A 27918-nucleotide genomic window follows, 5' to 3' on the forward strand; every position below is an offset into this window, starting at 1 on the left:
GTTTTTGTTTTGTTTTGTTTTGTTTTTGTTTTTGCTTTAAAGTATCTTTTTATAGACAGAAGTCTTTAATGTTAATGTAGTCTCATTTATTAGATTTTTCCCTTGATGGTTGATGCTTTTCATATCTTAAGAAATTCTTTTTTCCCTTAAGTATCAACTGTTTGCAGGAATGATGGATGAAAGGAGCAGGAGGAATATCATGAATAATTTGAATCCTCAGTCAATTTATAACTCCATTCCAGGCTGTAACTTGTAATTCCTGTCTCACTAAACCTTTCCATATCACAAAGGTACCAGATGGCTCAGTAGTAATTTTACTTCTTTTCATTTCCCTGGCTATCTCTAATGGAAGTGGTAATGAACCATGAAATAGCCAAGAAGCAGAGGACCTGGTTATCCAGCAGGGAGAGGTCATACAGTATTGTGACAGGTTGATTCTGAGTCTGGCTGAAAAGTGAGAATTGGCAAATAGACTGAAGGGACAAATATGAATCTAAGTGCCTTCCTTCTGATATGTCTTTCTATTTAGAGTAGGCTCATCAAATTGAAGTCAGTTGATTTATGATCATCTTCTGTTATTTTGTTGGTTTAGGCTTATTTATAAAGCTGGATCCTGATAAAAGTTTAAAGAAAAAGAGGTCATTATGAATTCTACACCCTTCTGCATGAGGCCCTCCTCCAGAAGTAGTTGTCCCCACTCCTGCTCTGTCACCACTGCTGAATCCCCCACAGAGGAAGCCTGCTGACACTGACCTTTTGGAACAACCTTCTAAGTATGACTCCCAGAACTTTCCACTATCTCAACTTTTTAACAAGAAACACTTCCTGTGAGAATATCAGCAATTCTTTGCATTCCTGAGGATAAATGTGGTTCTCCTAAAATTTGAACAGGCTTCTTAAAGTTGCACAAGTTTGACGTCTGCCCTGCTGAAGACTAAGGGGAACAAATTGTATTGAAACTGTTGCTATAAACTTGAAAATATTACAAAGCCAAATGAAGGAGTAAATATGTGGGTTTGTGTGGGGTGTGCACATGTGGAACTTGCAAAGCTAACTTTGTTGTATCTGAACAAACAAATCTTTTTGGCCAGAGTAGAAACACAACTAGTTCCTATAGGAATGGATACCTCAAATCTGTTGTCTGGGGTTCTAGGGATTAAATCACTGTACCATTTTTTAACATAGGCTATGCTATTGTGTCTTTCCAGAAGCGCACTTTGTCATCCTTGGAAGAAGCCTGTATTAGTTCCCTAGAACAACAACAAAATACCACAAACGTATGACTTAAATGACCAAAAACTCATGTTTCGCAGATCTGGAGGCTTGAAGTCCAAAGTTAAGGTATTGAGAAGATAAGTTGCTCCTTCTGAAGGTGCTAGGGAAGCAACTCTTTCCTGCCTCTCTCCTAACTTCTGGTAGCCTCAGGCATTCCTCAGTTTATAGACCAACCACAGTTCCCCCTGTGTCTTCACATCATATTCTTTTGTATATATCTGTCTGTGTCCAAATTTCCCCTTTTTTATAGGGATTCCAGTCATATTGGTAAAGCCCACCTGAATGACCCATTTTAACTTCATTACCTTGGTGAAGATCCTATTTCCAAATAAGGTTACATTATGAAGTTCTGAAAATTAGGACTTAGACATTCCTTTTGTAACAAAGGAGGAGAGAGGATTCAACCCCTAAAAGAGCCTCAGATAAGACTAAAAATAAATTGGGAGGTTAATATTCTGGAAAACACATTCTGCTTCCTAAAGCAGGCAGTAGATTCTTTGGACTCGTTTCTTGCCTTTGTTTCCCCATATTGAAAGTTTAGGCTCTACCATATGAAATTACCATTTTTAAAGGTGGTAAGATGGTTGAATATTGACAGTTTCCTGTGGCTGAATATAGTAATCTAGGAATAGCCTGGTGGTACCCTACCAATCAGAAGATCATCTGGAGTCCTGGGATGGCCAAGCCAAAGGAAGTCCAACATCCTGGAAGCTGTCTCTAGTGCCCACCTGAAGTCCCCCAGCTGCTGCAAAAGCTCAGCAGATATGAGTGCGGCACCACAGAGGTGAAACCAGGAGCTCCTTCTCCCTGGAAATTCCCAGAGAGCTTGGTGTACTTAGAAGTGATTAAAATGGTTTAAAGCTTTGAATTTGAAGTTTTATATATACTTATAAAACTTTAATCATATAGTATAAATATATATACTTTTTTTTTTAAACCACAACTTTAAAATTTTAAAAGCCAATGAATTGTACACTTGGCAATGTAAGAAGCCAGAGGGCAGACAGGGACCAGTCTTCCTACTTTTACAACAGCCCACTCTCAAGGTAACTAATTCACTGCAAGAGATCAGCATTTCCCAAAGAAGGCAATGCCCCCAATGACCTAATTATCTCCCACTACCCACCACTTAAAGGTTCCACTACCTCTTACGTTGCCACACTGGGTACCAAGATTCCAGCTTTTGCAAGTATACTCAAACCATATCTGAACCATAGCAGAAGGGTACCTGGTAAGTGCCATAAAAAAAATGTTATTGTCACTCTTGGTACCCACATAGATTTGGAGCCAGGTCAGCATACTTTTAAATCCACAAAGTACATAGAAATGTGTTCTATGTTTGGAGCTTAAGTATTAAATAAGCATAACTATAGACAAGGAACTTATACCTGGGCATGGTGATGCATGCATGTAATCCCAGCAGCTCAGGAGGCTGAGGCAGGAGGATTGCAAATTCAAGGTCAGCCTCAGCAATTTAGTGAAACCCTGTTTCAAAATTTAAAATTTTTAAAAAGGGCTGAGGATGTTTCTCAGTGGTTAAGCACCCCTGGGTTCAATTCCTGGTACCAAAAAAATAAAATAAAATAATGGAACTTATAAACCAACCAAGGAGATCGTCATATTATCAACAGAGAAGTACCTCATGAATAAATACTTCAAAACATTTTTCCAAGAGATTCCCCCATTTCTAGTTGACTTATCGTTCCCATTTCTGTCTCTACTAGTGAAATACCAGGCAGGCAGAAGAACAGTCATAACCAAATCACTTTTTTTTCCTACTCTTCACACATACAGACCCTTTAACTATGGTATGTGAGCCTAGAGAGTAATTGCAGAAGTAGGTGGGTATTATGGTTTGGATATGAGATGTACCCCAAAAGCTCCTGTGCTAATGCAGAAGTTCAGAGGTAAAATGATTATGAGAGCTGTGACCTAATCAATGCATCCTTGTCTGAATGGACTGTGTGGCAACCATAGGTAGGTGGGCATAACTGGAGGAGGTGACTCACTGTGGCATGCCCTGAAAGGATTCATCTGCCCTGCGGCCCCCTCTCCTTTCTGTCCTCTGCAGCTTCTCTCCGCCATGCTCTTCTGCCATAAGAGTTGCCTCCTCATCTTGGATCTGGAACAATGAAGTCAGCCCACCATGAACTAAATCTCTGAAACCATGAGCCAAAATAAACTTTCTCTTCTCAGTTGTTTTTATCAGGTATTCTGGTCACGGCAACCCAAAACTGACTAACCTCAATGTGCGCAAGGATCCTAGGGTCTTTCTAAAATGGAAAGGACAGAGATCCAAAGATAAAAAACTTTGAACATCTCCAGAAATACCTAGCTAGCATGTGGGAGGGAAGAGGGCAAAAAGAGGTGAAAATAGTGGGCAAAAGTCAGAAGGAATTTGGGAGTCAGGGCTATGAACTGGCTGAACCCTGAAATGGGCCTTCCTCGATCCTTTTTGGGTGGTTTTGCAGCTCATATATCAAACCTGGGTACCTTCTATTAGGTCAGTTTTCATACCCTGAATTGTTTGGTTTTTGTAGTGTTTTGTTTTAATGGTGTTACTGGAGATTGAACCCAGGGGTACTCTGCCCCTGAGCTACATTCTTAGCCCTTTTTATTTTATTTTGAGACAAAGTATTGCTAAATTAAGGCCAGCCTTAACTTGCAATCCTCCTGCCTCAGCCTCCCAATAGGTGGGATTACAGACATGCAACACTACCCCAGCCACATCCCAGTGCATGCAAAATTATGAATAACACTGATGAAAATGGGGGTCTCCACTGGCTCCCTAGAGGACATGTGCTAGGCCTTAAGCTGTAACAGTTCTCTGGCCTCCTGTAAGTTCTCATCCATCTGCATCCACTGCCTCCATCCAGAACAAGCCGGTCTTGCCAAGTGCTGAGGGGAAGCGACAGCAGAAAAACAAAAGCTGAGGCATGTCAACTTCCAGGAAAGAATGATTGACATTGACCTTAAAGAAAATTTTTTATGAGTTAGTGTGAAGTAGATTTAATATACAGCCTTTGCTCAACCCAGCTGTTAGTATCTCCAGTGGTCATCAGGGAGAAGCAGTCATAAACAGAGGCTGTTTATGAAGAGGATGTATTCAGAGGCTGTGAATGAAGCAAAGATGAATTGGTCCAGAATATTCTTTTTAATCGGGTCAAGCCGACTTCAGTACAAGTAATTGTGAAACACATGGTAACTATTACTTACAATGACATTTGTTAGGCATTGTGTAAGCACATTATTTGCGTCACCTCCTTTACTTCTTAGGTACCATTAGATGACCAAACTGTGTGAGGTTGAAGTAAATTTCCCAAAATCATCCAGTCAACCTGTGAAGTAGGTGCTCTTATTGTTCCCATTTTGCAGATGCAGAAGCTGAGGCAAGCCTGGAATTTGTATCCAGGTCCTTCTAACTCCAGGTTTCAGGTTTCCAGCACTGGAATTTGCTAGCCCTCTGTGATCACATACTTGGGCACAAAAGTGTGTAATGATGCCAGGCGTGGTGGCACACACCTGTAATCCCAGCAACTTGGGGGGCTGAGGCAGGAGGCTTGCAAATTCAAAGCCAGCCTCAGCAACTTAGTGAGGCTTTAAGCAATTAGCAAGACCCTGTCTCAAAATAAAAAATAAAAATAAAGGACTGAGGATGTGACTCAGTAGTTAAGTGCCTTTGAATTCAATCCCTGGTACAAAAAAAAAAAAAAAGTATGTAATAGTATAATAAAGTAAGAAGAGAGAGCCTGCAGAATGAATGTTTCCTTTTAATTTATTTATTATTCATTTATTTATTTTGAGTTAGGCTCTCACTATGTTGCCCAGGCCAGCCTCAAACTCCTGGGCTCAGGATCCTCCTGCCTCAGCCTCCAGAGTAGCTAGAAATACAAGCAGACATACATCTGTGCCTAGCTTGGACATTTCCTTTATCACTGCACTATGGACAGTTTTCAAACTTGAATTTAAAAAACAAAAAAAAATTTTTTTCTTCTAAAAAAATGATACCTAATCCAGAAATTGATTAAGCTTTGATAATAAAGTAGATTTTAATGGTGGTGTATCATTAGTGCCCATTTTATAATCAGGAAGAAACCAGTGAAATAATACCAGTCATAGAGCCAGGCATGATAGGACACACCTGTAACCCCAGCTATTCTGGTGGCTGAAGCAGGAAGATCATCAATCTGAGGTCAGTCTATGCAACTCGGCAAGCCCTGTCTCAAAAATAATAATAGCCAGGCACAGTAGCGCATACACAGAGACTTGGGAGGCTGAGGCAGAAGGATTGCAAGTTCAAAGCCAGCCTCAGTGACTTAGTGAGGCCCTAACAACTCAGCACTGGAGATGTGTATCAGTAATAAAGTGCCCTTGGGTTCAATGCCCAGTACAAAAAATAATAATAATAATACCAGTCAGACATATAACACTGTAATGGACTGGGGTTGGGTGTCAGAGCTACAGCTAATTGTCTGTAGTTATAAATTACAGGAATACACATGAAATAAATGTTTTGAATAAGGAGACAGCACAGGGGCTGTTGATTCCCTCTGAACTACCTTACTGTTCTTCAGAAAGCAAGTAAGTCCATCACTGCAAGTGATAAATGTGGCTAAAGGAAAAGTAGTGGAATCACAACTCAGAAGTAATATCTACCCCACTCAAATCTATACTATGGAGAAAAAAATGTTTCCATGAAATCGCCCATGTCCTCAACTTAGCAAGTTTCTGAAGAACTTCAGGGTTGAAAAGCTCATTTTTAGCACTTCAAAATGAGCCTCAACAAAGAACACCATGTTCACTCCTTTCTCCTCACTTTGTCTCCATTTTCTCCCTAACTGTCCCAAAATGCAGTTTTTACACTGGGAAAGTGCCTCCTCAGTCACCCCCTCTTTCCCATTGTGACTGGCTTATTTGTTTTTCTAATCATCTCTGGAGTACAAACTTGGAATTGCTAGAATATAGTCATAGACATCAGTTACCCTTGGTCTGTTCACATTCCCTTTCCCAGCCTGCTGATAACAGCACTGTGCTGACTTGGCAGGCAGCCCTTTCAGCTTTCCCTTGGTTCTAGTGGAAGGGAAGACTACCAGTCACAAACCTGGCACTGGGACAGGCAGTTGACCAGCCTTGGTCAACCATAACCCCTCAACCCCACAGGCATAGATCCAACAAGGAGACACACAGCCTACCAGTAGAGCCTTTCCCTGGGATTTTATATGTAGATGATGCCTGACAGAATTGCAGACTGAGATGTATTTCGGAAATGTGATCCATGAGGCTTGATGTGTAGGTGGACAAGTCCCTTAACCTAAATGAGCTTTCTCTTTATGATGAGGGAATTGAACCAAAGCCTCTTGGAGGCACCTCAAGGCTCATTCTGGGAGTTGTGTGGGTTTCACTTAAGAAAAGGCCAGTCTGTCCCAGCCATGCCCCTTCAGGAAGGAGGTACCTGACAAAATCACACATCCAGAGAAATTTCTCTTCTGTAAACTTAGACTCAAGATCGTTCCCTTCACCATCATTTCCCCCTATTCCTTATCAAATTCTACTTGTAGTCTTCCCATTTAAACTGAGAAGTGAAATAACCAAAAGCTACTCACATTGAGACCCTTCACGGGAATATTTCTATTTTCGCAGGGGAGGGGGATTGAACTCAGGGGCACTCAACCACTGAGCCACATCTCCAGTCCCATTTTTGTATTTTATTTAGAGAAAGGGTCTTGCTGAATTGCTTAGACCCTCACTAAGTTGCTGAGGCTGGCTTTGAACTTGCAATCCTCCTGCCTCAGCCTCCTGAGCTGCTGGGATTACAAGAGTGTGCCACTGCACCCAGCTGGAATATTTACATTTTAAAAGACAAGTAAGGAGCTGAAGGTGTAGCTTGGTGGTAGAGTGTTTGCTTAGCATGCACAAAATCCTGGGTTGGCTTCCCAGCAACACCAAACCAAAAAAGAAAAAATAAATAAATAAATAAAGGAAAAAAACGAGAGAGAAGAAAACCTTGAAACTATGGAGAACATGTTGCAACGGTTGCTCCGATAAGCATGCTGTAATAATTGTCAATCTCACAATTCCCTAAACTCAGTCCAGGTTTCCCCCACATACAAATATATGCATGATCCTCCTTCCCTTCCCCTCCCCTGCATTTAGAAAGTATGGCTATGTGTACACATGTGTCTCCACATTTGGTATTATGTGAGTCAGTATAGAGGTTTCGTTTTGTGTTGTCTGGGTATCAGGGATTGAACCCAGGGGCACTTAACCACTGAACCACATCACCAACTCTTTTTATTTTATATTTATTTTTTTTTATTTTTATTGTAAACAAATGGGATACATGTTGTTTTTGTTTGTATATGGAGTAACAGCATGCCATTTGCATAATCATACATTTACATAGGGTAATGATGTTTGATTCATTCTGTTATTTTTTCCTTCCCCCCCACCCCTCCCACCCCTCTTTTCCCTCTATACAGTCCCTCCTCCCTCCATTCTTGCCCCTCTCCCACCCCCCATTATGTGTCATCATCCGCTTATCAACGAGATCATTCGTCCTTTGGTTTTTTGAGATTGGCTTATCTCACTTAGCATGATATTCTCCAATTTCATCCATTTGCCTGCAAATGCAATCATTTTATTATTCTTTATAGCTGAGTAATATTCCATTGTGTGTGTGTGTATATATATATATATATATATATATATACCACAGTTTCTTTATCCATTCATCAATTGAAGGGCATCTAGGTTGGTTCCACAATCTGGCTATTGTGAATTGAGCAGCTATGAACATTGATGTGGCTGTATCTCTGTAGTATGCTGATTTTAAGTCCTTTGGGTATAGGTGAGGAGTGGGATAGCTGGGTCAAATGGTGGGTCCATTCCAAGTTTTCTAAGGAATCTCCACACTGCTTTCCAGAGTGGCTGCACTAATTTGCAGCCCCACCAGCAATGTATGAGTGTACCTTTTTCCCCACATCCTCTCCAACACCTATTGTTGCTCAAAGCCCTAGAAAAAGAAGAACAGAATAACAGCAAAAGTAGTAGAAGACAGGAAATAATTAAATTAAGAGCTGAAATCAATGAAATTGAAACAAAAGAAACAATTCAAAAACTTGACAAAACAAAAAGTCGGTTCTTTGAAAAAGTAAACAAAATAGACAAACCCTTAGCCACACTAACAAAGAGAAGGAGAGAGAAAACTCAAATTACTAAAATTAGTGATGATAAAGGAAATATCACGACAGACACCATTGAGATACATAACATAATGAGAAGCTACTTCAAAAATCGGTATTCCAACAAAATAGAAACTACCGAAGACATTGACAAATTTCTAGAGACATATGCTCCTCCCAAACTGAACCAGGAGGACATACACAATTTAAACAGATCAATATCAAGCAATGAAATAGAAGAAGCCATTAAAAACCTACCATCCAAGAAAAGCCCAGGACCAGACAGATTCTCAGCCGAGTTCTACAAGACCTTCAAAGAAGAACTCATTCCAATACTTCTCAAAGTATTCCAGGAAATAGAAAAAGGAGGGTACCCTACCAAACTCATTCTATGAAGCCAATATCACCCTCATACCCAAACCAGGAAAAGACACATCAAGGACAGAAAATTTTAGACCAATATCCTTGATGAATATAGATGCAAAGATCCTTAACAAAATATTGGCAAACCGTATCCAAAAACATTAAGAAAATTGTGCACCGCGATCAAGTGGGGTTCATCCCTGGAATGCAAGGATGGTTTAACATCCGTAAATCAAAAAACATAATCCATCATGTCAATAGACTTAAGGATAAGAATCATATGATTATTTCAATTGACACAGAAAAAGTGTTCAATGAAATACAACACCCCTTCATGCTCAAAACACTAGAAAAAATAGGGATAGTAGGAACATGCCTGAACATTGTAAAGGCTATTTATGCTAAGCCCATGGCCAACATCATTCTTTTTTTTTTTTTTTTTTTTGGCAGTACTGGGGATTGAACGCAGGGCCTTGTGCTTACAAGGCAAGCATTCTACCAACTGAGCTATATCCCCAGCCCCACCAACATCATTCTTAATGGAGAAAAACTGAAACCATTCCCTTTAAAAATGGGAACAAGGCAGGGATGCCCTCTTTCACCACTTCTATTCAATATCATCCTTGAAACTCTAACCAGAGCAGTTAGACAGACTAAAGAAATTAAAGGGATATGAATAGGAAAAGAGGAACTTAAGCTGTCACTATTTGTGAATGACATGATTCTATATTTAGAGGATCCAAAAAACTCCTCCAGAAAACTTCTAGACCTCATCAATGAATTCAGCAAAATACCAGGCTATAAAATCAACACGCATAAATCTAAAGCATTTTTGTATGCAAGCGATGAAACAGCTGAAAGGGAAATGAGGAAAACAACTCCATTTGCATTAGCCTCAAAAAAAAAGTAAAATACTTGGGAATCAATCTAACCAAAGAGGTAAAAGATCTCTACAATGAAAACTACAAAACATTGAAGAAAGAAATTGAGGAAGACCTTAGAAGATGGAAAGATCTCCCATGTTCTTGGATAGGCAGAATTAATATTGTCAAAATGGTCATACTACCAAAAGTGCTATACAGATTCAATGCAATTCCAATTAAAATCCCAATGATGTACCTTACAGAAATAGAGAAAGCAATCATGAAATTCATCTGGAAGAACAAAAAACCCAGAATAGGGCTGGGGAGATAGCTCAGCTGGTAGAATGTTTGCCTCACAAGCACAAGGCACTGAGTTCAATCCCCAGTACCGCAAAAAAAAAAAAAAAAAAAAAAAAAAAAAAAAAAGTGGACACACAAGAAACCCAGAATAGCTAAAGCAATCCTTAGCAGGAAGAATGAAACAGGGGGTATCACAATACCAGAACTTCAACTATACTACAAATCAATAGTAACAAAAATGGCATGGTATTGGCACCAAAATAGACAGGTAAATCAATGGTACAGAATAGAGGACATGGACACAAACCCAAATAAATACAATTTTCTCATACTAGACAAAGGGGCCAAAAATATGCAATGGAGAAAAGATAGCCTCTTCAACAAATGGTGCTGGGAGAATTGGAAATCCATATGCAACAGAATGAAACTAAACCCCTATCTCTCACCCTGCACAAAAATCAACTCACAATGGATCAAGGACCTTGAAATCAGACCAGAAACCCTGAATCTTATAGAAGAAAAAGTAGGTCCAAATCTTCAACTTGTTGGCTTAGGATCAGACTTCCTTAACAGGACTCCCGTAGCACAAGGAAAAAAAGCAAGAATCAATAACTGGGATAGATTCAAACAAAATAGCTTTCTCTCAGCAAAGGAAACTATCAGCAATGTGAAGAGAGAACCTACAGAGTGGGAGAATATCTTTGCCACTCATACTTCAGATAGAGCACTAATTTCCAGAATATATAAAGAACTCAAAAAACTCTACACAAAGAATACAAATAATCCAATCAACAAATGGGCTAAGGATATGAACAGACACTTCACAGAAGAAGATCTACAAGCAATCAACAACCATATGAAAAAATGTTCACCATCTTTAGTAATAAGAGAAATGCAAATCAAAACTACCCTAAGATTCCATCTCACCCCAATTAGAATGGCGATTATCAAGAATATATTTATTTTTTGACACAGGTCCTCGCTAAGTTACTGAGGCTGTCTTTGAACTTGCCATCCTCCTGCCTCAGCCTCCTGAGCTGCTGGAATTACAGCTGTGTGCCACTACCACACCAGCTATAGGTGTTTATATATGTAAATGTGCTTGCTGGTATGTAAGTGAATGTGATTTGTTTTATGTATGTAATGTGTGTACATATATGTGCATGTATTTTTATGTGATTAAGAGTGCTTGTGTGCACTTATGAGTATATTGTGTATATATATATATATATATATATGTATGTATTTGCATGTACGTCTGTGTACCTATTTATGTGTCTTGTGCGTGTGTATATTTTTGAGTGTGTATTACACATCTGTGTATGTATGAGTGTGTCTCTGTGGGGGTATATGAGTGCATGTGCATGTGTGTATAAGTTCATATGCATACATTGGCATGCATGATGTGTTTTTAAGTGTGTGCATGTGCCTGTGCATGTACTGACAGAGCCAGGTAACGCTGCAGCCTCAGTTGCTGAAGGTGAGGCAGGGAGTAAAGACCACATCAGGCCAGCTTAGACTGACAGATAGTGCTGTGGAGGAAGCAAGACTTTCTCTGATGCCCTGGCACCAAGGAACTCTACACCAGAGGAGCTACAACATTATTCTTTGCTGATGGGGACACCGAGGCACAGTAGCAACGCCGTGTGTTCAGTGTCCAGTCACGGGAGAACTGCCCTCCCTCCAAGGAAGCCATAGCTCCCAAGCTTGAGGCTTCTCTACCCTGATGAAGGCCAGGAGCCATCACCAAATGAAGGAAGAGACTTCCCAATGGGTTCCTACCATCTTCATCTATAGCTTCCAGGACAGAGTCCCAGAGTCCAGCACTCCTGGACTCCCTAATCATTCCAGCTTGAGTTTTTCTGAGCTCTGGGAACTGTGAAAGATGAAATAACTCTGAAATGAAAGGGAGGTCTCCTACTAAAAGGAGGTCTGAGGGCTTCACCCCACCCCAGCCCTTGCTGTGACTCTCAACTGGGACAATGATTATCCTGAGTGGACACACACTCGCCCCTAGGATGCCCATGACTGGTAGAAAAATGGCTAGGATCCTAGGCACCTAGCAGCAGCTGGTGGAGTCACTGTCATCTATATTTGGAAGCTCGGGAGCTTAACCTCTGAACTGGTTCAACAGTGACATCCCAGTTTCAGAGTGTAGAGGAGAAAGGACTCAGGATATCAAGGTGGGGGGATCAGTCACTTAGTATACTTTTTTAAAGGAATATGATCTTACTTTATAGCCCAAACTGGTAAAGCAGACGTGCCAATGGTACTATGTGGCTATCTCATTGGTTGAAAGTATTACCTCTTAAGTTACAGTCAGGGTTTAAGAAAAAAGGGATTTCAGGATCAGGGCTGCCCCAGACCTACAAGCCCCACCCTGAGGATTCCCCTCAACACACACACACACACTGTCATTACAGCTTTTTGAGCTTAGAGGGCTGCCTCTCTGTCTCTTAGCCTTTCACTGATGAGAATTCAGTTTCAGCTACACATGGGGAAGGGCTTCAGGTTTCCTGCCTATTCTCTGCTAAGATCCTCTTCCCCTGCTCTGTGACCACACCAGCTGCTGCCTCCTGGAGACAGCACCTGCTTCTCAGCTACCCCCACAGCACCCTAGGCACAAGTCTCCTCTACCACAACCCTGGGTTATTCTTTATCCAGCCCAGGGTGCCCTAGGCCAGAACATTCAGCATTCAGAAACCATTTCTTCCAGCTGCTATCCTGTGCCCCACATGTTGTCAAAACAATCTTTTCCCTGATCTTGGCTGGTCTCCAGGCATGCTGGATTGTCTGAGGCTGGGCTTCTGCCCTTCCATCAGCTTCCCATTAACACTTCCCACCCACAACAAAGACCAAAAACCTCAGAAACAAGATGGAACAAAACCCAGAGACAACATAAAGCCTACTGACTCATTCATCCATTTCAAAATATAACAATTATTTTCCTTTCCAAAAGGCCTACTGTGGGCAACCAGGGTGTAGAATGAGTCTTGGGAAGGTCCCTCCCAAAGGGAATCAGGAAAAGACAGCTAATTTGGGAGTGTCAGAGAGATGAGATCTGGGGCAGATACACAGCAGATTCCTGGGAGGGTGTTGTAAGGGAAAGGGCCCAGGAATAAATTTAGTAGCAGGTGACATGATCATCAGCCCACAGAACAATACCCAATCAGAGACTTGCAATATTTTTATAAATTAGTTGCAACATCTAAAGGTTACAAGGTTTCATATAAAAGTCTGAATTTATGCTGCCTTTTCTTGAAATATTAGAAGAGCTGGCAACTGGGCCTGCATTCCATCATTGCAACTCCTGAAGGGTGTGATCCAGAGTGGCCTGTTCTCAGTGCCCTTCGATTTGCCCACCAGCTTTATTATGCGGAGCTGCTCCTGCCCAGCTGGCCTCAAATCCTTAGTTCAAAAACCAACCAAGTAACTAAGCTTCCCAGAGCTGTTCACAATGGGGCATACCTGTGATCCCAGCTACTTGGGAGGCTGAGAAAGGAGGATCCAGAGTTCAAAGTCAGCTGGGGTAAGAAGGTGAGAACTTATTCCCCTGCCTCCAAAACAAAGAAAGAGAGTGAGAAAAGAAAAAAGAAAAAAAAAAAAAAAAAAAAAAAAAAAAAAAAAAAAAAAAACTTCCCCTGAGGACAAGACAGGCCTTGTCAGGAGTCTGGGAATCAACCCTGGACTGACAGTGACAGCACCATCTAGGAGACTCCAGAAATGGTTCATGCTGAGCCTACAGGGTCACATATTCAGGAGGGGATTTGAGTTTAGCAATGGCATCTAGGAAGTTCATTCTTTATCCACAAAAGCCATTTAGGGGTTAGCCTAGAAAAAACCACTCCAAAGTTCTGAACATTCCATATCACAGCTGGGAGTCAGTCTCCATGAAGAGACCACTGCCATCTGTCCCAATCTGAGAGGGGCGTCCAGGGCCAACCAAAATGAGGAGGACTTTCTCAGATATCTGGGAATGTTAATGATTTTCTTTAGTGATTAAATATCTTTAGACAAAACCAAAAAAAAAGTCCTGTGAATTTGTTTGAGGGACAGCAAGGAGGACAGATTGGGGACACTAAGTACACTCCATAGTCAGCCTCATGAGGAGATAGAACTCCAAAACATACAGAAGTGAGAGTCAGTTTAGATCTGGGATGAGGCCTTCATTAATCCTGTTGCTTCACTACAAGTCAAAGAAGTCCCTACTGCAGCAGCATGCTGAACCAGACCCCACAGACTCACAAGAGCTGATTATGCACATCACTTCCCAACTTCACAGCCAAGGTCACTGACTTCATATTGCTAACTTGAAATCAAGTTACCCTGGTGGGAACATTTACACCACAGAAATTGGCAAATACTACAAATCAGGGCCCACCACAACCATCACCATCACCACCACCTTATCCCCCACCCTGGAGCAGATTGTCAAACATGTCCCAGAACACCACTGCTGAATCTTCTATGAACCACCAGTAACATTAGGCCCAGGATGTGCTTCTGGGTACAGGTCTTATTTCATCAAAAGAAGCCCCCAAATTTAACATTCATCCTTGCGCTTCCAACTAGAAATGAACCAGGCAGAGCAACAAACTCAATCAGAATCTGACACTACCACATCACTGACTCTATTTTTAATTGCTTCTCCAAGGAGCCCAGGTCTGAGCAGAGGCTTTCTTTTCTGTGAGCTGAGTTTTCTTTGCTTTCCCTGAGTTAAATTCTTACAGATGGAAAAGGGCAGAGGCCAAAGCTCATATTGCTATCAATGCATGAAAAGGAGTGCCCTTTAGGATTAACGGATGAACACCTCTCAAAGGAAATAAGAGCCCTTCTAGCTTTCAGTCCTGTGAGGTTAACAGCCAAATGAGAAAATTAGGAGTTAAAAGTGCACCAGTCCTCAAGGATATGGGAGTGAGATAACATACCAGGAGACAGGAGGCTGGGAGAGTCAGCTCAGCCTCCTGAAACTATGTGGTCAGCAGAGAGGCCAGCTCAGGCCCGACAAAGCAAGGTCTGCACTATGCTGAAAATAATATCAGAGACTTTCCCAGATGATAAGAGTAAATCCCTAGTGGTGAGGGGGAAATGCCTGGGGAGAATGGTCACTGAAGTAACCCACAGTTTCATTTCCCTTATTATCATAGCAAAATACACACCTTCAGGTTGAGGCTTAAGATAGTAATGAGACACAAGACACGTGAAGAAACATGATGAAGAGAGCAGGCACAACTAAGGTCCCACCTCCCATTGAGTGACATCAAGAGGCCAGGTTCCTGCCTACACATAGATGCCATGAAAGTTATTCCTCTTTGTACTTTTCTGGACTCAGCCTGGGATTTCTGTCCCCCATATGCTGTCTCCTCCGACTCCAGTCGAAGTCTGTGCTGAAAACCTCATCTGTGTTGAAATTCTTTCTGAGTCCATTAATTGTTTCTACAACTCTGCATCCTAGAACCCAAGTTCTATAGCCTAATAAAACTTACTGAAGGCATCAGCTAATTGCCCCTCCACCTTGCTGGATAACTGACCTCTCAATCCACATCTCAGAAGAGCTTCGTTTTACAGAAAGAATCCATAAAGTGTGGAATAGTGAAGGGGGGGGGGGAGAATTGGAAGGTGAGAAAGGAGTGATTTCTTTATAATATCCTAGTCTTTCTCTTCCTAGATTACTTTAGACAAGGTAACCTCTCCATTCTCTTCCAGCCTCCTAATTCAAAGCCACTTCTCTGTCATGCTCTCTATCCCACTAAATCTGCTCTTCAATGTCACAGACATCAGCAGAGCCTCATTTATTTTCTCCCTGCTGGATGCTCTTCCCTCTCAACTGGGAAATGAGGATTGGTTGCCTCAACTGCTTGTCAGCTCCTTCAGTTTCCCTGCATTCCTCTGGACCACATTGCTGGCTGAAACTTGGTGATTATCAACTCAAGGAAGGTAAAAGCTATGCAAGAAAGGGAATATAGCCATACCATGTAGCAAGACTGAGAACAAAAGTTACATGATGATGTAAATACCTGAAAGTTGATTTAACCAACAACTGTGAAACTGAAGTGGGAGGGTGTTACTCCCCTCCTTCAGCAAAAAGAGATTCAGATTCCACTGGAGTATACAACCTGCAGGAAAACCTGCCAGCCTGGTGACGGACAGCTCCTGAGTGGCTTTCGAGCCATAAGACAGTGACTTCCTTCCCCAGGTCCACTTGCTGGGCTCTTTGTGGAAAGACAGCCCTTTCTCTTTAGGCCACTTTGCTGGGGTCAGCTCCAGACCTTAAGGGGCAGCTAAGGAGCCACGGCTTCTTCCCCTTGCCTCCAAGTCTCCAAGTCCTCTGCAGATCATCCACCTTTTTTGATTTTTTGGGGGGGTTGTTGTTGTTGTTGTTGTTGTTTGTACTAGTGATTGAAGCCAGGAGTGCTTTACCACAGAGCTACATCTCCAGCCCTTTTTATTTTGAGACAGGGTCTCACTAAGTTGCTGAGATTGACCTATAATTTATAATCCTTCTGCCTCAGCCTCCCAAATTGCTGGGATTACTGGTGTGTGCCACTGAGCCCTGCTCCATCTTCTTTCTAAGATGCATCTTTTCTCTCCTGTGTTCTGCTTAAGTCCTGTTTCCCAAACGAAGAACCAAACAAAGAGGCAAGCAAGGGGAACAAGGAACACCCAGCACCTGGGGAGGCTGGGGCAAGGCCAAGACACAGGCATCATCTCCAGCCAACTGTTGCAGAAGATACACTGTTGCCAGATCTTTTCATTTGCCTGGAGAGAGGCCTGACCTTTGGTTTTGTGTGAAACTTCCTGTTTTTAAATGTAAGCAACTAATTAAAATATCTTTGAGGATTCAAATCCAGAGCATTGGGCCTGCAGTCATTGAGTTTGAGTTGAGTTGTAGCCCTGGCTTGAAATGGACTTGCGTTCTGCTTGGCTTGTTCTTGCAGTCTTCCGTTTCCGCCCCGTTGTGTGCCCGCAGTATGGCCCACAAGCAGATCTACTAGTCAGATAGGTACTTTGACAAGCACTATGAGTACTGGCATGTCATGTTACCCAGAGTCCTTTTTTTAAAACAAGTACCTAAAACTCATCTAATATTGAAGAGGAATTGAGGAGACTTGGTGTCCAACAGAGTCTAGGCTGGATTCATTACATGATTCATGAGCCAGAACCACATATTCTTCTCTTTAGATGACCTCTTCCAAAAGAGCAACAAAAATGAAGTATATCTGGGATCATCAATTAAATCTTTCACAAATTTAATGTATATGTATATATAAGGTAGTATTCAGTGAATACTTGAAAAAGTACAAATCATTCATCCATACCTGTGCATGAGCTGTATTCTTCATAGCAACAGAGCTCAGTTAAATGCAACTGCAAGTAGGTTATTGTGAGGTGTTTAAGATAAAATTTCTTCTAGTTAGTTTTTCTCTTAATATAAGTTCCTGTTGGACATTTTGTTAAATAAAGTTTGTATGTTTCATTAAAAAAAAAAAAAATCTTTGCTTAGACCCAGAGCCTGACTCAGCCAAAAAACTGGTTCCTCCAGTCCTTGAGGAATTCAAACCTTTGTAGCACTTGAGGGAAAATGTTCATAATCTATTCATGTTCTGTTCATGTTCCTATTCTAGGGTAGAGAAATACAAAGAGGGTGAGACTAAAATGGAGCACTTGCTCCATAATCCACAAAGCATCTGCTATGCATTTACCAAAGGATAGTCCAATTACAAAATTACAAATGAAGGTACAAAGAAGATACAATTGCAAATATGTATCTTTTGTAACTCAGAAGTATCTCTCAAGGACCTGAGAGCTACTCTCAGGAATGTTACCATCAAAAGAATAAGATCTCAGTCTCTAAGACTCCACAGGGGAGGACAGAATCCTAACTTTGATAACTACCAGCCTATAAGCACAGCTGGCCCAGTCTCATTTACACTGAACAACACTTTGTACTGTTTTACTTCTCAGATTTTGAGCCCTCATGCTCCCCCTTAGTTGACTGGAGGTCACGGAGTCAAGCTATGCACTGTTAGTCTCCCACTAACTTTACTGTAGATAGTACCTCAGATGTGTGGGATACGATGATGATACTGGTTGCCCAGGTTCCTTTTCAGGGATTGAAGGCCATTTTGGTCAAAAGTACTGACTCTTCACTTGGGCCTGTCTGATAAGTGATCTTTTGACCTCAGGAGGCAGACAACCCCACTCTCAGATCATGTTAACACCACCATTCCATGAACTATGAACATGCCATGATTAAGCCAATCACTTTTCCACATGCCTTAAATCACCCTGCTTCTTTATCACATCAGTACCTCTTAATGTTGTCCTCTGGGCATTGGATTTGGGACTTGGATCTCCACCTCCAAGCTCAGCTACCTTGTAAATAAAACTCTTTGCAAAACTGAGTTGTCTCAGTGATTGGCATACAGTGCAGCAGGCATCATGGGCCTGGTTCACTAATAAGACAAATCTTTTAACTTTCCATATTAAGTCAGCTTGATCTTTGAGAATCTGCCAAAATATCATAATAATACTATCACCATCATCATCGTCATCATCATTCCATTACTGGAAATTCAGTTGTGTTCCTCAGCTCTGGCACTCTCATGAAAAAAGATTTCAAGCAAGAATGAACTGGGGCTGGGGTTGTGACTCAGTGGTAGAGCACTCACCTAGCATGGGTGAGGCACTGGGTTTGATCCTCAGCACCACATAAAAATAAAATAAAGGTATTGTGTCCACCCACAACTAAAAAATATACTTAAAAAAAAAAAAGAACTGGAGCAAAGTTTATTGACTAAGGTAGGAATATAGTCTCACAAAAGATATCAACAATACATTTCTTTCTTTTCTTTTTTGGTACCCAGGATTGATTCCAGGGTGCTTAACCACTAAGTCACATTCCTAGCCTTTTTGTTTTTTTTTTTTGTTTGTTTGTTTTTTTTTTTTTTTTTGCGGTGCTCAGGATTTGAACCCAGGGCCTTGTGCTTAAGAGGCAAGCACTCTACCAACTGAGCTATATCCCCAGCCCTGTTTATGTTTTGTTTTAAGACAGGGTCTCAATAAGTCCCTAGGGCCTGGCTAAATTGCTGAGGTTGGTCTCTGGCCTCAGCCTCCCGAGTCAGTGGGATTACAAGTGTGCACCACAGTGCCTGGCTCAACAGTATGTTTCTTTAATTTTTTAGTTTTATGGGAGCTAAGGGAACATTCTTTTGGAGAACTATGTCCAAGCACCAACTCCTAGCTCTAGATTGACAGTTGAAGTACATTAGACTTCTAAATCCTACTCTGCATGTTTTTACCCAAAAGTTCCATGGGGTGGGGGTAAATTTGCAATTACAATAAGATTAAAATGACATGCTAAGGACCTAAAGGCAACTTTTGATCTTGGCCCATGCCAGCTGGTTTTAAACTGGAAGGTGTTTTTATAGATTTTATACCTATTGGGCACCTGTCTTCCTTTTTTTTTTTTTTTTTTTTTTTTTTTTTGGTACCAGGGATGGAAACCAGGGGCACTTAACCACAACCCCGGCCCTTTTTTATATTTTATTTTGAGACAAGGCCTTGCTAAGTTGTTGAGGCTGTCTTTGAACCTGTGATCCTCCTGCCTCAGACTCCCAAGCTGCTGGGATTACATTAGTTGCCACTGCACCCGGATGTCTTCCTCTTATCTGAAGAGGAGTCTTGGGCAATATTCCTCAACCCTGAAAATAACAGGTTGTCACATACTTTCCCTGGCTTGCCTCTTATGGCTAACTTCTGCCTAACAATTCTACCTTTGTGCCATTCTGATCTTTTTTATTTTTTTATTTTTATTTATTTATTTATTTTGCAGTCCTGGGGATTGAACCCAAGGCCTTGTGCTTTCGAGGCAAGCACTCTATCAACTGAGCTATATCCCCAGCCCCAAGTTCTGATCTTTAGATCACACTTCATTTTACTAAATTAAAAAATGGGACTTTTAATTGAAAATTAACAGTTTTAATTAAATACAAGAAACAATACCATTTAAAAATGCCCACAACCTTGCAGACATAGACTGAGCACTTCTCTATACTTACTCATTCAAAGCTTCCAGGTTTTTCTCCAAAAAAACCTCCACTGCCTGCCCCCACCTCCCTCCCAGCTCTGTTTCCTCACCCCTCCCTGAGGCTCCCAAAGTATGAGCGTTCCCTTCAAAGGTTGCTTCCTCCCAAATGACTTTCTGTCCTCTCAAGTCCCTCTCTCATATATACATATCCCCCACTCCTGTCCTGTGCTAGGGATACTTCCCTGTTAACGCTTGTCTGGAATATAAGAAGAGAATGTCTAAGGGCTATGAGTTCGTTTTTGAGTCCCCAAATCATTCCAGATCATTCAGTCTTATTGCAGAATACATGCTACAAACACTCCATCAATACCCTTCCATCAAGGGATAGACCACCCTCATCTGCCTGGAAATTTTCTTAGCTTTTCCTCTAGAAATGCAGGGCAGCTCTCCAAGGTTTCATGTACTCCATACTGCTTGCTTATGTATATTTTACTCCTTTAACAAATTTTTGTTTTGAACCCAGGTCAGTCCTCCTGCCCTGTCAAGCTGAAGCTGCATCTACTCCTCCCCAAGCATTGGGCGGGACTCTGGGACCAGTTAAAGGCCCCAAGCACCTGCATGTTGTTGCAATCAGCCCAGCCCAGCCTTGCCCACTCTTTTTTTTTTTTTTTTTTTTTTTTTTTTTTTTTTTTTTTTTCAGCTTGCTGCTGAAAGAAGCTTGTGATAGAAAGAAGCTAGTGGGAGGTGGCCCAAGTGCAACTGGGCAGTGCTTACTAAGTTGCAACCTACTCAAAGCCAGCTGCATCCCTGGTTCAAGAGGGGTCCAGATCCTGGCTCTCAGTCATGATGAGGAGAAGCTTCCAGGTGGCAGCTAGACTTGGACACCACAAAGCCCTACTCAGGACCCCCTGTGTCCTGCCCAAACTCGGCTCTGCCTCAGCATTTGGATCCTCCACCAACTCCCTGGTGAGTTCCCAGCTCAGTTAAATGGGCAGCCTTTCTTCCCAGAGCCTAGGGCTTAAGGAGCACCCCAAATTTCCTTTTACTGGCTTGCAGCCAGGGCTGATGGGCAGTGTTTGGGGCACTTTTTGTTTTGGCAAAGGGAAGGTGTTCTGGGATACCATGTAGCCCATAATCCAAACTAAATCCACCAGGACATTTGCATCCTGGTCTGAATCCTATCTGGTCATCAATGAATCACTGTTCTTCTATGGGGCTCAGACTGTTTCAGCTAAGTTGGGGTATCCTCAACTTGCCCTGACTGAGGTCTTGACAAGTAACTGCCTTACTTCCCACATTTGTGATTGGCACATGAGCAAATGACATTACCAGGGACACCTCCTGTCCCACAGATGGACACCCTGCCCCTGCCCCAGTCATGGTACCACACCTCTTTGGGTTTCAGTACATGTTTCAAAGGAGCTGTTCTGCCTAGGCATGCCCAGAACTCTGAACAGAGCTGGAGCAGCCCCAGAGGGAAAGGGTCTATAAAAGTGTCCCCTCACCAATGGTGGTCTCACTCCCTACAGTAGACAGTGTATGTCCAACTGTCAGCTCTCACTCCCATAAGCAACCTTAACCATATTTCCTCAGTTCTCCCTTCTATACAGTGGGGCAAATACTAGCAGTTCTCAACTGCAAAGAACTATTCACAGGTTCTAGAACAAGTGTAACGTACTGCCACTGAGAACCATGGTTATAATTTTAATTATTTATTTTATTTATTTATTTATTTATTTATTTTTGTGCCAGGGATTGAACCCAGGGGTGCTTTACAACTGAGCCACATCCCCAACCCTTTTTATTTATTTATTTATTTTATTTTGAGACAGAGACTCACTAAGTTGCTTTGAACCTCACTAAGTTGCTAAGGCTGACCTTGAACTTGTGATCGTCCTGCCTCAACTTCCCAAATCGCTGGGATTATGAGTGTGTGCCATCATAACTATAGCACCTAGCTATAAATTGTAGCCTGATTCCTTTTTCTCCCTTGTTTTCCTCTGTAGCATCCCTTGCCCAGTCACTCACTGAGGTGCCCAAACCCTGTGCAAGAAAGATGAGCCCTTTTCCACACTCCAACTTGAAAAGCCCCCAAACCAGGATCAGACTACCTGGAAGTCCTGCAGCCCAAGCAGCATGCCCCATCCTCCAGGACATCATCTCATTCTTTGATTTTCCCTGCCCAGGTCTCAAGATTTTGTCCAGAGCAGACAGACTTGAAGGATTATGCCCTTCCCAATGCCAGCTGGTGTCCAGACATGCTGAGCTTGTACCAAGAATTTCTGGAGAAGACCAAATCAGACGGCTGGGTCAAACTACCCTCCTTCAAGTCCAACAGAGACCACATTCAAGGGCTAAAGCTCCCATTCGGGTTGGTAGTTACCTCAGGTAAGGCCAGGCCCAGGAGGGTCCATGAGTACACCCCCACACCAACCCAAATGGGACCCAGTTAGATTCAACCAGCTCCCTTTCCCTGTGTACAAAGACTCTTGGGAAGGAAATTCACAAGTCCCTTCTTCCTGCCGGCTAACCACACCCTCTGCTGCAGTCCCCTGCAGGTAGATGAGAAGGGTGTTCTTTCGGGCCTCTGGCTCACTCTCCCAGTCACCTGTGGTGTCCCCACTGGAGAATTGCCAGCTCAATTCCTCTCCCTTCCTGACTTCTCACTAGTGGTTCTTCCCTCACAGTCAAGCCCTATCCCAAGCTCTCCTCCCCAAATCCATAAAGTCCACTGGACACCCCTCCCTAACTGCAGACCTCAGCACACCATCCCCACTCAGCTGGGCCCAGCTCTGATCAATGGAGCTGCCATCTTCATCCTTGCATGTCTGTGTGTCTGTCTGTGTTTTCTTATACTTCTCATTTGTATACATGGCTCCTACCCAGTGACAAATGGGTGACACAGTTGGCAGATGACTCTTGGGCACAAGCAGGGGCTCTGGGCTGGGGATGTAGCTTAGTGGTAGAGTGCTTGCCTAGCATGCTCAAGTCTCTGGGTTTAATCCCCACACCACGAAAACATACAAAAAATCAGAGGCACTAAAATAATTTCTTTTTAAGAATTTGATATTTCCAAAAAAGGATGCAGTCATTGTCTCAGGGAGAACAATCTGAACTTTGGTGAACTTTTCTGTACTTATTTTACCATTTAGTATGGTTATAGTTTTTTTATAATATTTTTAGTATGGCTATTTTTTAATATGTATTTTTAGTTGTAGATTGACACAGTACCTTTGTTTTATTTATTTTTATGTGATACCAGGAATTGAACCCAGCTCTTACACATGCTAGGCAAGCACTCTACTGCTGAGCTACAACTCCAGCCCCTGGTATGGTCATTTTTAATTACAGGTTTTTTAATTATTATTTTTAATTTTAGGTGAATTACATGAATGATTATATTGTAAACTTCCAATGCTTACAGTCTTTTCAAGTCTTAACCTGTCCTGGACCCTGTCTTTACCCTCAACAAGGAAACTTCCTGAGTGTTTGTTCTCCCAGACATAGGCTCTCTGAAGACAGGGACTATCTCTGCTATTTATTTATTTATTTATTTATTTATTTATTTATTTATTTCCAGCACTGGAGATTGAATCCAGGGGGCACTTTACCTCTGAGTTATATCTCCAGCCCTTTTCATTTTATATTTTGAGGCAGGGTCTCACTAAGTAACCCAGGTCAGCCTTGAACTTGCAATTCTCCTGCCTCGGGCTCCAGAGTAGCCAGGCTTACAGACATGCACCACCACACCCAGCAAGGTTCTCTCTCCTTGACCTTGTACCAGAGGCATGGCTCAACCCATGATTCTACATCCTGACTGGTAGACCCCATACCCCCAATACCCTCCCTTGCCCCTCCTTTTCCAGCTGTGATATTGCCCATCTCTCCCCAGATAAAAGTGACTGGCGCATCTTCACCAGGTGCATCCAAGTGGAAGGACAAGGCTACGAGTACGTCATCTTTTTCCACCCATTCAAGAAGAAGTCAGTCTGTCTTTTCCAACCAGGCCCCTACCTGGAGGGGGCTCCCGGGTAAGGCCACAGGCAGGGCCAGGGTGGGTGCCTCGTAAGCTTGGCTCATCAGGTAGATCTAGCAGGCTCTGGAATCTACACCTCTCTGTAGGGAGATGGGGTGGCATCCTTTGAGGCCTAAGAAAGACATGCTTGGTTATCTGGTTCAATCCCCATCCAGCAGGTGAGGGAGAGCCCCCTTATCAAGGTCTCAGAATTTTCTATCAAGAAAGGATCTGAGAGGTCACTTGGAGAAGGAGATTATGTACTTGAAAGAGGACAAGATCAAGAATCAGTAGCCAGGACTTCTGGTCCTGATCTGCTGCAGCAAGCAAGCAATCTGACCTCTGGGGTGTTAGTCTTCTTACCTGACACCTATGACAATAGCATCTACCTGCCAGGGTGACTAAGAGACATGATGCTATGGGCCTATGTGTGTGCTTATGAACCATAAAGTACAATATAGCTATCAGGCATCATTTATTGAAACCCCATGTCTTACACATGGGGAAACTGAGACCCACAGGGGTAAAGTAACTTGCCCATAGTAGTACAGCAAAGTCAGATCCAGGAGTTGTGACTCCAACAACAGCATTGGTCTCTCCACTGTACCTTGTTGCCTCCAAACTTGTAATAGACCCAGGGAGAAACTTGCCTGGATATGGATCAGGCTGGCCCTGGGCCTCATGTCTAAGGCCACTGAGCCACCCACCAAGTTTGTGGTTGTCTGCCTTCTCCATCCCTAATCCTGCTCCATACAATCACCGAAGGTGGTTGGTGGGGTTCCTGCAGAGAAAGACAGGAGTTGGTAGGATCTGTTTTAAGGCCCTGAGGCCTGAGATGGGTTCAACTGGGGTAGAGCAGAATTCACAGTGCTAAATAGATATCAGCACCTCTTCAGGTCATGGATGCACACTGCAGCCCTTGGTCCCCTTGGCCATTCCAAAGGTATCCTCCATGGGGACACTGTTCTCCAAACTAGTGCATGGAGACTATGGGGGAATAGTTTAGAGTCCTACCAGGGACACTGATCCTTCAGAGGAAAATCCCCGGCAGGCAGGAGTGAGGTTGATACATGACTGACTTTTATTTAGGGGCTTGTGGAGGTGACAAAGAGACAGAGGAGACCAGCCAACACTGAAGCCAGTCAGTGGATTGAGGGGAATTCAGGGATGAGATTGGTGTCCACCAGATCCCTGGGCAATATAAGTGGGAAGCAGTTACTTGTTGACCAAGAACCACTCTGCAAAATCAATACTTGCCAATGGGTCCTTGTTTTGGTCTGCAAGGACAAGAAGGGAAGAGCAAGTATGGAGGTCTTTGACACCAAGTCTTTTTACCCCTCTCAAGCAATTTGTGAGATGGAGAGGGGGTTCCTGGAAGTGTGCGTGAGGTTTTGCAAACATTTGCACATTTAATCCAATGAGATAGAAGTTATTTTAATTCACAGTTCATGGTGGATACTAAATCAGAGAGATTTAGTGACTTGCTCAAGATCAAACAGGTAACAAAGCCGGGTGCACTGTAATCCCAGTGGCTTGGGAGGCTGAGATAGGGGGATCGCAAGTTCAAGGTCAGCCTCAGCAACTTAGGGAAGCCCTAAGAAACTTAGTGAGAACCAGTCTTAAAATGTAAAATAAAGAGCTAGGGATGTGGTTCAGTGGTAAAAACCAAACAAAAAAACACCTCTGGGTCCAATCCCTGATACCAAGAAAAAAAAAAAAAAAGAGGTAGCAAGTGGTGGAGCAAGAAGCCCAACAGGTGGTGTGATGCCATGGCCCTAGCACAGGCAGAGGGTTTAGGGCCTGGGACGCCCACTGGTGGCAGGAGCAAGAGAGTAACCATGGTAATACAATGTGGACAGCTGGTTTGGGTCCATGGAGAATTGCAACTGTGCTTTCCAAAATCAGGAACTCAAATCTGTCTTGTGTTATTTACATTCTAAAGTTGAATACCTCTCTATTTTATATAGTTTAACCAAAAATGAAATAACTTAGGAATGGTCAGCTTGCATAAGTGAGAATGAGGATTTACATACTTGAAATAAAGTAAATATTTACAGCACCCTGCCGAAGTGGGCTCTCCCTTTTCCATGGGCAGCACTGCTCAGAGGTCCATCTTACTGGCACTTTATAAGTCATAAGTCACAGTGAAAACTTGGGCCTAAGTCAGGCACAGTGGTGCACACCTGTAACCTCAGCAACTTGAGAGGCTGAGACAGGAGGATCACAAGTTCCAGGTCAACCTCAGCAACTGAGGGCAACACTGTCCCAAAATAAAAAATAAAATGGGCTAGCGATGTAGCTCCAGGTTAGAGCACTCTTAGGTTCATGAGGGGTCGGGTGGGGGAGAGAAAGGAAGGAAGGAAGGAAAGAAGAATGGAAAGGAGGAGGGAGGGAGAAAGAAAGAGTGTGGGCCCAGCGCTGACTGTAATGACTGGTAAGGCTAGCATGGCCCAAGATCATGCTTCAAAGACTAAGTCAAAAAGCAAAAAGTTTAGGGGTTTTCCCATTCCTTGTATGTATGTACCCTTCCAAGTTATGGCAATTGCTGCCAGCAGTTAGGTAATGAATCAGAAAAAAAATGTTTTCCATTAACTCTACGGGAAAAAAACAATTTTTTCCTGGTAAATTAAAATAATTGTGTCAGTGGTTACCAGCATATGCTGAAGCAAAACAAGAGAAAAACAACTGATTTTTGCTGATTTGATCACATGGGATGCAACTCTGTGTCTTTTCCTGTGTGACTGCCTGAGGTAAAGATCCATGTTTGGGAGTGCTCTGGGGAAATGGAGAAGCATCAGGGGGTGTTCACTGTAGGATGGAGGGAAGGCCCAGTGAGGCAGTCTGCCCAGCAGCCTGAACACTAGCCATGCTCCCCACATTACCCCTAGGTTTGCTCATGGAGGGTCCCTAGCAGCCATAATGGATGAGACCTTTTCTAAAACTGCCTACCTGGCTGGAGAGGGGCTGTTCACACTAAGTCTCAATATCAGCTTCAAAAAGTAAGTACAAATCCCTGGGGCATTGGCTGAAGTCATGGTCCATTTTATCTCTGGGGTGGCTATCCTCAGCTGCTGGTGTGTGGGAGCCCTGCCAGCCACAATCCTCCCCAGCCCACACCCAAGCATTCCTCCTGGAATAAAGTAAAGCTCCTGGCCAGACTGCATTCCTGAGCCCAGGGCTACTCATGAGTCCTTGAGGCAGGATGGGGTGAGGAGAAGGGGGTAAAAAGGGGTAATGGGATGGGGGTGGGCTACACTGCCTCTTCTCCCAGTTTGATCCCTGTAGGCTCTCTGGCTGTACTGAATGTCCAAGTGGAAAAGATTGAAGACCAGAAGATGTACATATCTTGCATCACCCAGAGCAGAGACCAACAGACAGTCTACGCCAAGTCTTCAGGTAAAGAAGACCTTAGCCTCAGCTTGTCTCCATCCTGCCATCCTCCCCCTGACCAATGGGAGGGAGGAAGAATGCTAAAGATCCTGTCCCAAGGTGGGATCTGACTTTTGGCCAGGGTCGGGGGGACTGCTAGAGATGTGGATTAAGGTAGGGAAAACCCAATTAAGATGTTACCCAACCTGTACTGCAGGACAGTTCCAGGTCCTACAAATATGTAATTTGTTGCAAAATGCTCAGAGCATCTCAGTAAAGCTCCTGCCCTGCTGCCCTGGCCCTCTTGATTCAGCTCACCCTTCTCTTGCAGGTGTTTTCCTTCAGATGCAACTGGAAGAAGAATCATCCCCTTAGTAGTCACTATGTCAGCCCTGATGACCCTGCCTACTGGGGACCCACATTAGAGCAGGAAGGGTGCCCAGGAAACAAGTGGCAGATGAAGGAGAGGGCACTTTCTCTGAGTAAATAAACTCTCACTGCCCCATGCTCAGCCTAAGACCC

The 27918-nt window shown here is 42.9% G+C and overlaps 2 protein-coding genes and 1 pseudogene across 2 annotated transcripts in view; all 3 read left to right on the forward strand.

Annotated features, from left to right (window-relative positions):
• The window catches only part of Them4 (thioesterase superfamily member 4), a 28125-nt gene extending 25982 nt beyond the window's left edge, over nt 1–2143 (forward strand). The window contains exon 6 of the mRNA XM_047517783.1: nt 593–2143. Coding sequence (XP_047373739.1) covers nt 593–648 — 56 coding nt within the window. The 3' untranslated portion in view covers nt 649–2143. The remainder of the gene's footprint in view (nt 1–592) is intronic.
• On the forward strand, nt 640–27907 carry Them5 (thioesterase superfamily member 5). Its single transcript, XM_047517777.1, has 8 exons — nt 640–773; nt 1209–1341; nt 20713–20978; nt 22199–22400; nt 23905–24043; nt 26916–27026; nt 27299–27423; nt 27728–27907. Exons 3-8 carry the CDS (start codon nt 20856–20858, stop codon nt 27769–27771), a joined length of 744 nt encoding a protein of 247 aa, XP_047373733.1. The 5' UTR covers nt 640–773; nt 1209–1341; nt 20713–20855; the 3' UTR covers nt 27772–27907.
• On the forward strand, nt 16954–17195 carry LOC124959173 (cyclin-dependent kinases regulatory subunit 2-like; annotated as a pseudogene).
• Nucleotides 27908–27918: the final 11 nt, after the last annotated feature.

Source organism: Sciurus carolinensis, chromosome 1 (genome assembly GCF_902686445.1).
Source record: "Sciurus carolinensis chromosome 1, mSciCar1.2, whole genome shotgun sequence".
Taxonomy (NCBI): Eukaryota; Metazoa; Chordata; class Mammalia; order Rodentia; family Sciuridae; genus Sciurus; species Sciurus carolinensis.

Excerpts from the sequence above, each read along its gene's own strand:
- Them5 (XM_047517777.1), top strand. The coding sequence starts at position 20,856 with ATGATGAGGAGAAGCTTCCAGGTGGCAGCTAGACTTGGACACCACAAA. Across the intron at positions 20,979-22,198 it reads GATCCTCCACCAACTCCCTG|GTCTCAAGATTTTGTCCAGA; the intron begins GTGAGTTCCCAG and ends TTCCCTGCCCAG. Across the intron at positions 22,401-23,904 it reads CGGGTTGGTAGTTACCTCAG|ATAAAAGTGACTGGCGCATC; the intron begins GTAAGGCCAGGC and ends ATCTCTCCCCAG.